Genomic DNA, 13,805 nt, shown 5'->3' on the forward strand with positions numbered 1-13,805 from the left:
ATCACTGCATATCTAAGATGCTTCTCATAAAGACATAAATGGCTCTTACAGTTTGATGGATAGGAGCCAAATCAAAGCCCTCCACACTGGAAGACTTCATCTAAAGCAACTGCACTGCATAACAAAGTAAATGACGTATGTTCATACTCAGAACCTTACACTGGTGTTAAAATAAGACACATGCATTGTACTGTACAGAAGCATAAACTTCCACATGAACTATCTACAGTGCGCACACGTTTCTATACAATATAAACAATCCTGCTCACCTCCTGCTGCGACAGGCATCCAGGTCTTCCTGTAGCAGAGAGGCTCTCTTCTGAAGGAAGTTCACCTGCAACACGGACACACAATGCAAAGTCTTTTTCAAAATATACTCTGATTAGTTGTTTCATCAGAATAAGGGAAGTGCATCAGAACACAGAAACTGGAAGTGGAGAAGGTATGATGGCTTTGGGTCAATTGTGCTTTTGGTCGGAGGGGGTTAGCTAAGTGGAAGAAAGACTTGGTTGTTGAGTCCAGGGGTCAGGACAGCAGGGGTTGGGGGTCAGGAGATTAGGGCAGAGGGGTTAAGGCACAAGGGGACAGAGGGGAGATTATGAGCCAGGATAGAGGAGGTTAGGACGCTGCGGGAGGAGGCGGCACCATTCTTTTGTTTGGCTACAAAGTGTGAGTTTATTTATGAAGTGTCTTTGGCTCAAGAGAAAATAAACCCCATCTACATTTACACGGCATGTAGAGCCTGGCAGAATAATCACGTCTCCGAAAGAATCTGTATTGTTCTGGGACTAACGTACTGGAGCAGAGGGTACATTCCTTTCTGTGGGGGAGACCTCAGCAAAGTTCTAGCGTTTCATTTGCCCCTTCACTGTGGTGGAAAAAAAAAACCAAAAATGTGGTCGGATGCCTCTAGAGACATGAAAACTCTCATTGCCTTTTTTTTTTTTTTACCATGTACAAATAATGCACTTTAATTTGGAAAGCCAAAGATGTCGGCAATGAGAGGAAAGAGAACTCTGGGCATGAGTTACATCTTATGAATATATCCGATCACAGAGCTGTGGTCTGCACGCTGACATGGGATCAGGGGAGTCCTATTTGAACAAGGCAGGGGTTTGTGGAGTGACTGTTTTACAGAAACTTGTTCTGCATGTTTCAATCACCATTACAGAAATCCCTCTGTTGTTTGCAATGGAAAAACTGAGAAAAGTGAAAGCCCTTTATTGATATTCGGTGTCAAAATGGGCCCGATGATATAAGTGTGAGACACGGCTCAGAGGAACAACATGGATGTGGTTTTGCAAGTGGTGAGATGATGGAGAGACAAGGACAAATGTGGGTTTAAGAGGATTGGCAACATCCAAAAACTAAACAAATAACTCACAAGTATACAGGATGTGCGGGTTATGTTTCCGATAGTATTGAATGGTTATTAGGAAGGCTAGGTGAAATTCCAAAAGAACTGATGAGACCTAACTGTACTTTGACAACCTGTCCAATTTACAATATAGTGTTTCAAAAGGGTTGGATTACTGAAATTGTTAAAGGCTGGAATATGTTATAGGTTGAAAATTAGATCCTGAACCCCCAAGATTTCTTTTTTTAACAATCCTGAATTTAAAGCCAGAATGGTTGTCATGGGCACGCCTGTATCGGATCTGTTTGTGGCAGCTCTCACCTGAGCCTTCAGAGAGCTGATGGTGTCTTCTAGCTCCTTTCTGAGCTCTGACGGCATCAAACCCTTGATCTTCTTCTCGTACTCCTGACGCACCACAGTCACCTGAGGAGACAGAAGACAGGCACACACACAGTCAACTTGAATTGACCTAAACAATAAATAGTTAAAAACACATTTGTACACGACCTCATATTAATACAACATAGATATCCACACACATACAAGCAAAGACTTTCACCTGTAATTGTATTTGGTTTAAAACCAACTTGAGATAATACAAAAACAATACAGTAACATTTAGCTGAATAAGTGCTTCTGCTACTTATTCAAATCCACATTTGCATGTCATGCATGTATTTCCAGATAGCGCCCAAAGTGAACAGTATGCTTGCACACACACACACACACACACACACACACACACACACACACACACACACACACACACACACACACACACACACACACACACACACACACACACACACACACACACACACACACACACACACACACACACACACACACACACACACACACACACACACACACACACACACACACACACACACACACACACACACAGTGGGTATCCCCTCTTTATTCATGGCTCAGAGTATTCCCTCGCTCTTCACAGCTCCTTCACATCTCCACAGGGGGTCTGCAGGCCTGCATGACTCGCTCTGCACAACCCCCCCTACTGGCTGCTGGAGACTACAGCCAGAAGTGACACAATGCATTTTATGGGCCTGACACAGCTGGGTTTGGAAGAGGACAGGGCCGTGGTGGAGGGCAGAACACATCAAACGCAGCAGCAGCAGCGCAACGGCTAGCTAGCTAGCTCCACTGGGGAGGACTGGAGGAAGTCTGTCTGGGGCTAAATTACACTCCACTAAACCAGAGTCTGATTATAGAAGTTGAAAAGGGTTTGGTTAGCTCAACCCCCCCTTTAACCCGCAAACACACATGAATGTACACACACACATTCACAAACACAGGGCTTTTACAGTACTGTAAAAGCATTTACAGCGTTTTGAAAAGAGTTGCCGGTCAATTAATTCAGAGCTTGATGAATAGTTTAGCAGAGCTGGAGGAATCAGCGGGGGCTGTGAAAAGCAACAGTTTTCGCCCACATATTTCAAGGTGTAACCAGGGGAGAGTCTGAGCATTTCAACCCACCATAATGTCTTTGACAGAGCCAACGTCCAGCAAACATCAAGAATATCCCCCCTCTCCTCTCATCAGTCCGGCCTTTCATGTGAAGAGAGCGTGAACGAGGTGAGGGGGAGGGAAAAAGATTGGTTTTCCTAAAATAATTTTCCTGTTGTGGATTTAACTGATTGTTCTGGCTTTGGCTAATTAATCTTCCTGGGCACAATGAAAGGGATTGGGAAGCACTTCAAAGCAGCCCCCAGTATAAATGATCCCAACGTGAAGCCGCTCACTTTGTCTCGGCACAGTGAGCAGTAGATTAGACTGCCACAACTTTGCCAGTTTCTTTCAGGCTCCTTCTGCCCCATTCATTTTAAGTTTACAGAAATATGTGTTTTTCTCTCTGTGTGAGAATGGAGTCATGGATAATTTGAGAGCGATCTTTTCAAACAAGTGGCAAAAAGAAAATGGGTTTCAGAAGCTTTAATTTTGGGTAGTTTAAAGAATCTGCTGAAGCTACGGGAGTGCAGATTTTCAAAAAAAGTCTATCTATGTATAGCAGCTTCTGTAGTCATAACAAAATGGCGAGCCAAGACAAAACACACTCCACTACCTCAGACCAAAGCAATAAACAATGGTTGAATAAACACATCCCTTACCAACCACTCTGAATATAAGTCTAGATTCTTCAAAAGCCACGCTCCTTAGGTTTGCATTCTTGGTTCATGTATGGTGCCGTCGCCACAGCAATGAGAGATCCGCTCTGCCTAAATTACAAGCTCCTTTGTGGCAATGCTGTCTCCATTTTCATTCCCATACATTAGAATGGGCAAGGCTACGACAGCGTATTCACTGGGACTCACAGGGATCAACGGGGACAACTGTACGTAGAGTCGCATGGATGGATCAGAAAGTATTATGGGATACAGTAGGGTTGTGTATCTGGAATTCGTCCTAATGACTTTGTGGTCAACTGCAATTACAGCTGCTGACGGTGGAAGACAGGGAAAAACATTATAAAAAAACACAGAACATTAAAGGTCCACTATTATACTGTTTTTCATCAATATATGATAGGTCTCAGATATATACAAACATGTCTCTGAAGTGTTTGGCTCCAAATACCAAACAGATCATTGCAGCATTACCCATAATCCCCTCTGTTTCAGCCCTGTTTAAAAGTGCTGATTCTCTGTCTGTTACTTTAGATGAAAATAAGGAGCCCCTCCCCCTCCCCCTAAGGAGCCCCTCTGAGAGATATTTGGTTAGAAAGAACACATTGGTGCTCTAGGAGGAGATTCAGGTGATAAGGGGGGGGGGGGTTACCTTGGTTGGTGATTGGCTAATGGTTACACAAGCCAAAAAATCGTTATGACATCATAAAGTGGCCAAAATCTGATCAGCTCATTTTCAGACAGGTTTCTATATACCGTAATTTTCGGACTATAAGCCGCGCCTTTTCCCCCATTTTTCGACGCTGCGGCTTATATAACGGTGCGGCTAATCTATGGACTTTTACAGCTAACGGCCACCACCTTTAACTCTACGGGCTCTATGGCCGGTCCGCGGACCCCCACCTTTAAGCGGCGGGTTCCAGCAGGAAAAGCTGGAGGCCGGAAAAGAGTGAGACAGGTAGCGCGCAAAAGTAAAAGTGGAACCGAGAGTGGTATGCCGCTGCTGCGGCTTATATTCAGGTGCGCCTTATAGTCCGAAAATTACGGTAAATGGATCAGGACAAAAAGAGAGCGAATCTGTTTTCCTGAAACTTTCAGAATCTCTTTACACAGAGGGGACACATGTTTGTGTATAAGAGACATGAACAAGTGGGTTTTGCCTTTAATTTCTAAAGTGGTATTCTTCCCATCATTAGATAAACATTCCCTTTGTATTGTTGTATTATAAATACATTACTTCCTGCATGTACATGCAGTACATCTACTTGAAGGCGTAAGACACAGGTTTCTGCTGCAGGGTAGCAAACCTAAGCACTAGCAATCACATTTTTCCACAGCATGTCTAACTAAAGCTTAGTTTACTATGCAATGTGTGTGGGTGGAGGCAGCATCCGTTTTTTCCAACAATATCTCTGTTAAAGAAACGTATGCTCAGCTAAAAGATACAGAAACATTTCTGACTTCGCCGTGTCTCTGAATTGATTTCAATTCAAAATAGGAACTCAAACTTCCCAAAGACGTCTGACTTGTTCCTTCAGCTTTGAGTCTTCTCGCTTCTTTCAGGGTCCTTCCTCTCACATCTCTGTTTTACTTTATGCAAAACACCATTTTTCTCTTCTTTAAAAATCTTTTACAGCAAAGGCGTGTTTGTTTTTCTGACAGGTGGCAGGAGGCATGTGATGAAAAAAAAGCTTCCTTACCATTAGCACAGATGTCGAGTTCCTTTGAACAAAATGTTGATCAAACCTTCTGACGGGGTTTGGTCATTGACGGACTCTAGATGAGAGTGAGCATAAAAAGAAAAGAGGAATGGAAAGGCGGGAAAAAGAAGTGTGCCACTATATCCCAAAGCAATGAAAAGGGACTTTGACTTTCAGGAGAAAAATCCGGCTTCATCTCCACCGCTCTTGTTTAAATGAGATTTTGTTTGTTCCTGATGAAGCGGGATTCTCTAGTTTTGAAGACTGCGAGGAGCGGCAGTCGTTTTCCCCTCCCAGTCATCTTAAAATGACAACATTTCATCTATATATAGTCTTTAGATTGTGGTTTTGACTTTCCCTTGCGTTTGGTACTGTCACACGGCGTGGTTTTTGACAGCTGCCAGCTGAAAGGAACAAGCCCTCAACACTTTCAACGTTCAAATGAAGTTGAAGCTTGATGTATGCTAATGAAGTTGGGGTGTGCGTGTGTGCCTGCGTGGGACAGGTTGGGGGGGGGGCGGGGGGGAGTAGCTGCTGGAAAGAGATTTCTGATATACCCCCTTGTTCCAAAGTGACAAAAACCTTGTCAGGAACAAGGGGGTACATCAAAAATGACGCCACTCACAAAGTTTGCACCTCCACGTGCACTGAGTTGGCACTCTGAGTTCACCAAGGAGCGATTTGAATTCCAAAATGCTTTGCTGCGAGAGGGAAAGAAGAAACCGCTTGACAAATTGACAAAGAAGATTAGAAGTGGCTCCAGATCTTATTGGAGGTGTTAGAACTATGTGATTGATTGGTAGCTGCTGATGTAATGTGCTTCAACAAAAACAGCACACAAGAAAGCAACTGAACCTCCAGAACTAAAGTTCAACTCCTCTGCATTTTCATGTCTGCATCACAACTAAAAACTGTTTGATTTTTGATTCCACTAAGCTCCCATGTTGCAGGAGAACACACCTCTGAAACGTGTGCAGTTCACCGTGCCCACTGTTTTATTATTATACAAAGAGATGTACTTTTCAACACTCTGCGCCTCTCTTCAAGGAGAATTGAACCACACCGTGATCTGCTGATCCGCCATTTTAGAGTGGGGGAGCCTGCGAGGGCCCTACAAGTGGAAGGCAAGCAACATCTGTGTGAAGTCTGGGCAGAAAGAGTGTTTCTGCATGTGAGGGATCGGATTACAAAGACAAGTCTTGGCAGATAAACTAGGGCAATATCAGTGTGAGGAGAGTGAGAGTGGAGGTTTATTATCATACAGAAAAAACAATGACCCGGTGTTGGCAAATGCACGTATGATGAACATACCAAGTGAAAGATGTACAGTAGACACACACACACACACACACACACACACACACACACACACACACACACACACACACACACACACACACACACACACACACACACACACACACACACACACACACACACACACACACACACACACACACACACACACACACACACACACACACACACACACACACACACACACACACACACACGACCTTGTGTGAGCAGGGTACAGTAGGAGGCTGGAGTAAATATGTGATTCAGACGACGAGTGAGAAGAACTGTGACTATCTGCCAAAAGAATGGGTTGCCAAACACAAACACATTTTCCTGTATTGCCGAAAGTGCTTTAAAAAAAAAAAAAAAAGTTCTTATTGACATCTACATTTGACTAAATAATTTTCCAGCAGAATCAATATGTTTACAGGCAATACAAAAATGTGACCCCTTTCTGGGTAAATGCGAATCCTACTCGGCATGGAGGAGTTGCATGTTTGGTCTAAAGCGTTTTGCTAGCAACACATGTTGATTTGTTGTGTCGAAACAAACTGTATTGCTTGTGTGCACCCGGCCGTTTCAGAGAATACTGCAACTAACAACGTTTTTAGCATAAACGCTTTTGTGTGTCTGAAGCTTTAGGGTGCAATGACAGCAGAGGGACATTGGTGATAACTGAGAAATAACTGAACAGGTACAATATATAAGAATTTCAAAACACTGACTACATTGTAGAGGTTCTGCTGAAACACTTATCACACTGCAAACAGAACATTTATGTGACCAAGAAGAAGTGCACCAATTTAGACTGAGGGCTCGTCTTCCCACTGCCCAGATGAGATGACTCAAAAGCATTGGGTGGACTAAATGTATTGTGTGAATCTATCGTGCTTTCTATGATGTTTTCTATGTGGTTTTCAAGGACATTTGATATAGGTAACACAGCTTGAAGCGGGCATTTCAAATGTCTACAGTGCTTCTTCTCCCTCTGATGAAGACATGCTTTATGTTGAAACGTTAGCTGCTGCACCTAATTAAAAGGCTCTCACTATCCTGTGTGCTTCAGATGTCATCATTCTACATCCTGCGCAAACTGTCATATCTGTAGTGTTTGCATTTAGCTCAGACATAGCTGATGAAATGAGATTCCTTTATTCTTATCCCACAATGACCTCACTTCCTGTTTGTGTCTTTGCTGCCAATTTTGTCACAGCAAAACAATCTGCGATGAATTAGTGAAATGTGTTTATGGCAGAGAATAAAAAAAATGTCAACTACAGTATGTGAAATTGGTACCAAATGCTTAATAAGAAGTGGTTTCTAGTTTACGCGTTTTTTCTTTTGACTTATTGCCTGATTTACATCATGGTCGTGATTTTATACCAGAAAGAAGCATTTTTTCGTAATAGTGTTAAAATCTGTGTTTTTTTACTGGCACCATTATCAAAAATGTTAACCACATAAGACTAAGCTCTGTAGACCACACGCAATAAGTGGGTTTTGAGTAATTTAGGGTTCAATATGCAATCAACATCCATTAATAATAATCTTATGAAATCAACACTATTTATTGTTTTAACACAAAATGTGATGACATTTTGCAAAGTTCTACACTGTGGAAAACAGAACATGTGTTGCATTAGAGTAACATGAACAATATTGACTCCTCTCATACTTTAACTGAATACATGGTCACGACATATCAAAACAGTACGCCATAGGGGTTTCGAGCAGAACTTGACCATGACTTTTAGAAAAACACAAATATTTGCTCTTCACTTGGAGAAAGATACATTACTTTAAAAAATCTTGGTTTTTGCAGCACACTAAAATCTGTTAATAATATATTAAGTCAGGAGATGTTGGCAATATCTGAAAAAACACTTCAGCAATACATCAATTGATTGCGTTGTGAGTCACGGATAGTGCAGTAAACAACACTAACAAAACACATATTAGCAAAGCGGAAAAAGAGAAACCCTTATCCAGGCAGAGTGATCTGACATTACAGACGGCAGGGTCAGGGGGTCCGGCTCTTCTTAAGTTATCGGAAACAACGAGCAGCGCCTCTGGGACTGGGTCAGTGACCAGCGGCTCCTAAAAACCACTGACCCCTTGCTGCAGATTTATGACAGCCAGACACCGAGGTGTGTGACGAGTGTGTGAAGTGTGTACAAGGGTCAGTGGGCGGATCAGAGGGGACACTAGAGGATGAATGCCTTTGGTGTACATACAACAGTACAAAGAAGCGCCTCCTGTGTGAGTGTAGTCATTAGTGCTTTCTTCTCTGTGTGTCAAGGTCAAAACAGAGCCTGATTACAGGGCATTCTGGGGAGCAATGGGGAGTGTGTGTGCGCACACAGAGGCTTCCCTCTGAACGCAGGCGGTGGTGGCATTCCTGGCCCTAGGCGCTGGCTCTTGAAGCCAAATCTCAAGGAATTTGGGAAATGTGCGAGGGGGCATATGTGTGGCTCTGAACAGGAGAATGAGATGATAGAGTTGATGGAGGAGGGGGGAGGGGGGGGGGGGAGAAAAGAGGGAGTAATCCTTTTCTTTTTGTCTTTTGTGGCCCCCTGGAGGGTCTAGTCAGGATAGCAACTGAGAGGCTAGGGATACCAGGTGATCGGAGGGGGGTAGAGATGGAGGTTGAACAGGGGCATTCAACTCCAAAAAAAAAGCCCGGCATGATGAATAAGAAGTCTGAGGGCAGCAGCAGTGATGCAACAGTAATGGTGAGGAGCAGGTAGGTTTGAGTAAGAGACCGCCCGCCTCTCATGTGAATACCCGACGCATTAGAGAGAGAACATAAGTGAGTGTATTACCTTTTCTTCAGAATCCAGCTCTTTGCTGAGCAGCTTCTTCTCCGAGCTGTGCAGCTGCCTCTGCAGACTCTCCACCTTTTCCTGCAGAGCCTGGAGGAAGGGAGAGACAGATTCAGTGGTGTAGGGTGACTGACGGAAAAGCAACTCAGATCTGTGCGGTGTAATGTGTAACTGATGCAAAATGATAAACTACAGTTACATTCAGGCTGAAACTGAGAAAACACAATCAACACAGCCAGAGCCACTGAGAGAATATTCAGGACGGAGAGAGGCAGACAGAAGCTGGGACCGTGAGGCGAGATCCAGCCTGTGATTAGTATTTGCGTGTTAAAAGGCTAATAATACAGTCATGACAGTAATTACTGGCAAGCTGGCCTCATTAAGACAAGACTCCTTTCTAGACAAGAGCATACAGAACGAGACACTTGCTCACTCAGGGAATTAGCCAGCTTCCATAGGATTTAGTAAAGTAGCATTCTTTTAAGAGTCTTTTATTTATTTGGGGGTGAAAAGAGAGACGTACTGTATCACTCAGTGATTTACAACACATAGATGAGTTGATCAAAATGGTGGCAATACAAATGTAATCTATTTCGCTTCCTAAGATTCAGGCGTCAAATAAAGAAAGAGAATGCAGTGTATGTGTGAAGGACTTCTTTTCCCTCCTCTCTGCCTGTAAGTGATAGCAGTGGAAAGAAATGTGCAGTTCCTGAATGCACATAGAACCAGATGTTTCGAGTGCACATGTGGACACTTCGACTTTGATTAGTCGGCATGAAAAGCAGAGAGAGAGAGAGTGATATGCGCTCAAGTGCACGCACACACACCTGAACATAAAAGCACAGATTTACACAGTCTCACACACAGTCTCACACACAGTCTCACACACAGTCTCACACACACACTGGCTAGCGTCAACATCCTCAGAGTGTCTTCCCAGTAGAGTTGAGTGAGTGGGCCAGGTGTTGCCTCGCTGATTCTCAGAGTTGATGGAAACAAAGTCCAGGTGATAGGCATGACCGGCCAGATCTACAACACACTACACTCACATAAATCACACACACACGGTTAGGCTTCAGGGCCTGGTTGAACTTCTAGGTAGCAACACTCTGAAACCTGAAATTGAAACCTGCTAAATCTGTGAGAAATTCACCTTACATTTTCTTTAAATTGTAATCATTGTTCTTTTAATAGGATAGCGCCATAGCGTGAACCCATACCTGAACTGCTTTGACCCGGTGAAATGAGCTTTATAATGTAGCTCTTTCCTTGGCACTGCTGCTAATTTAAGCCTCTGGCAGATGGATTTCTAGATCAACAAGCGTTACTAGACTATTATGATTCTGGAGCATGTTGAGGTCAGCCTTAGCTCTGCAGCATGAAAGGCAGCTGGTTTTCCAGCGCGTTGATCCTATTAATCAGGGTATTTCTTAGCCAGTCACGATCCCATCACAGCCCACATCCACATCCAGACCAACCCCGTGCCTTCGATTTCATCATTTCATTTTGTTTGTTGGTGAATCAAAAGGCTCGGCGACAGAAGAAAATGTTTTTTTGGTGGAGATTAAGCTTTTTATATAAGACTTCTGATTCCAGTGACCAAAGCATGTCAGCGTGAGGTTGGTTCCTTTCCTTTTTCCGAATCTGAATCGAAGGTCAAAGCACATTGTTAAAGGTCCACTATTATACTGTTTTTCATCAATATATAATAGGTCTCAGATATATACAAACATGTCTCTGAAGTGTTTGGCTCCAAATAGCAAACAGATCATTGCAGCATCCCATAATCCCCTCTGTTTCAGCCCAGTTTCAAAAGTGCTGATTCTCTGTCTGTTACATTAGATGAAAAATAAGGAGCCCATCCCCACGCGAGATATTTGGCTAAAAAGAACACAATGGTGCTCTAAGGCAGGGGTTCCCAAAGTGGGGGAAGCGACCCCCCAGGTGGTCGCGAGACATCGAGTGGGGGTCGCGAGATGATTACAAAATTAAAATGAAAAAAAAAAAAAAAAAAAAGTATACATTTTTTTTCTATTTAAAAAAAAAATTATTATTATTAATAATAACGTTTGCATAGACATTTTCAGGGGCGGACTAGCCATCTGTATAATTTCCCCGCAACGAGGCTCCCCCTTTGACAACCCACTAGCGCAGTGTTTCTCAAACCTTTTCATACCAAGGACCACTTAACCAATAAAAAACACTCATGGACCACCTAACTCCACAAATATCCAAAAACAATAGGCCTGGTTACCCATTCCAACAGTATATAACAAATTACAACCTAATAATGACAGCTTAACCTTCTCTATATCGCCTCGTTCACACATTAAATCAACAATACAAATACAAATACAGATTGTATAAGCATTTAGTTCAAATGCGATTTAAAATCCTCTCAGGTTTTACACCTCTTATTATGAAATGTAGACTACATTTATTATGTAGTATTATTTTAAACACGAGTTTATGTCCGAGCCAACAGACTCACAGATTGTTGGCTACTGAGAGATATGCAAAATACACCGCATGTAGTACGACACAAACCTCCGCTGTGGATTTTCAAAACAAAAAATACAATAAAACTATATTCGCAGGCTCAAGTTTAACTCTCTGAGGCCTGCATGGTCTGTCTACAAAACAAAAATAAAAAAACGTTTATGCAGCCCCAACAACAGCCTCTGATCATCAACAGACTTCATGCAATGCTTCATCAGATGCATATATTAGATAATAATCTCTATCTCACTCCTAACACATCTAAATCTTTCAGCATGGATAAATGTTCATAAAATACATCCATTGTTTGTTTGATATGCTTCTTGAAATCCTAAAAAACACATAGTTTTTCTAGAACAGATTACATCGCCTGAAAATGGTACAAACAAGTGGCAACATGCTTGACGGAGGTGTTGCGCTGGGCTATATCATGCAATCGAAAGTGAAACTTAAGCTCGCTCCATTGTGGAGATATTCCCGCGAGAGTGCGGAAAACTGAAATTAATTCACTAGCCCCCCCCCCCCCCGTCGACAGGGGTCGCCAGTCTCTGGCACTGTTATTTTGGGGGTCGCGGGCTGAAAAGTTTGGGAACCCCTGCTCTAGGGGGAGATTCAGGTGATAAGGTGGGGGTGGGGTTACCTTGTTGGTTATTGGCTAATGGTTACACAAGCCAAAAAACCGTTATTACATCATAAAGTGGCCGACATCTGATCAGCTCATTTTCAGTCAGGTTTTTATATAAATGGATCAGGACAAAAAGAGAGAGAATATTCTTTCCTGAAACTTTCAGAATCTCTTAAGGGGACACATGGTTATGCATAAAAGACATGGAAAAGTGGACACCTTTAATTCCTGATCACTAATAATAAGTATTGCTACTTTCTGGATTATCAAGCAAGTACTTGTAATTATTTCCCTTTCTTCCTCCAACATTTCCCTACTGTGACCCTTATCTCACCCAGATCATTCCCTTAGGGGCAGCAGTGTGGCTGACAAAGAAGACCCTGACAAACCACCCCCCCCCCCCCCCCCCCCCCACCACTCCCCTTTCTAAACCCACTTCTGATTCCCCGCACTGTGACACAGCATTTCTGGAGCAGGTCTTCTGGGAAGTAAGGCTGACTTAGTGGGCCTCACTGGTGACGTGTGTGTCTCTTTGATGTGGGTTCTGTATCTGATCTGTTGTAAACAACTCTGAGGGGAAGAAGTTCAACACTTGTCATTTCATTAATACAATCATATGTGTTGAATCTGCTGATGAATAGAAGCACTTTGTGAGTCAGAAAGGGCCTCGGAAATCTTTAGTCTTCAGCACTGTCAGACATAATGGATATCCTGGCATATTGTGGTAAGGTGTACAATTTACTTTTATCTTACTAACTCAAACATGTAACCACAAAAAAGAGAAAAAGACTACTGAAAGCAATAAAACAACACAATGAAGTAGACACTGATATTCCAACTGCGTCAGACTGGAATATCCGTGTCTGACTTGGACTTTTATCCATTGCTAGCCTTTGGGCAAACATTAACATGTATTTGCACATTTATATGAATAATAATAACAGTGTCTTTATTCAAATAAGTTACAGGTAAATATGAGAGTGCATTTTTAAACACAATTGGAGAAACATCTCTCCAGGTGTTGCAGCTTTAGTCTGTTGCCTCATTTTCTTTTGTCTAACTTCCTGACAGCCTTAAATCTGTACTGTATACACACACATGTTTCTATAGTGTTTAGCGTGTGAAAGTGCGTGAATGGCCACTAATAATATGGCCAAAGTGTATCCAGATGCTCAGGGTGATATGGTATTTATCAGTCATGCAGACTGGGATCATTGTGAACAGGCCAGGAAGAAGGGGGGAATCAGATTTCCTAAGGGAGTGATAGAAGGAGGGAAAGGAGAAGGTAGTGAATGAAAGGTGCATGAAGGAATAAAAAAGTAAGCAAAAAGCCTGATAAGGTAGGACAGGTGGAGA

General features: G+C 42.7%; 1 protein-coding gene across 3 annotated transcripts in view; it reads right to left on the bottom strand.

Annotated features, from left to right (window-relative positions):
- Positions 1–13,805, bottom strand: part of cep112 (centrosomal protein 112) — a 101,458-nt gene that overhangs the window by 521 nt on the left and 87,132 nt on the right. For all 3 annotated transcript variants that reach the window (XM_079646488.1, XM_079646487.1, XM_079646489.1), the window contains 3 exons: positions 9,326–9,415; positions 1,679–1,780; positions 270–334 (listed from right to left, as the gene is read on the bottom strand). In XM_079646488.1, the coding sequence (XP_079502614.1) occupies positions 270–334; positions 1,679–1,780; positions 9,326–9,415 (257 nt within the window). The remainder of the gene's footprint in view (positions 1–269; positions 335–1,678; positions 1,781–9,325; positions 9,416–13,805) is intronic.

This window comes from Notothenia rossii, assembly GCF_949606895.1.
Source record: "Notothenia rossii genome assembly, chromosome: 8".
Classification (NCBI taxonomy): Eukaryota; Metazoa; Chordata; class Actinopteri; order Perciformes; family Nototheniidae; genus Notothenia; species Notothenia rossii.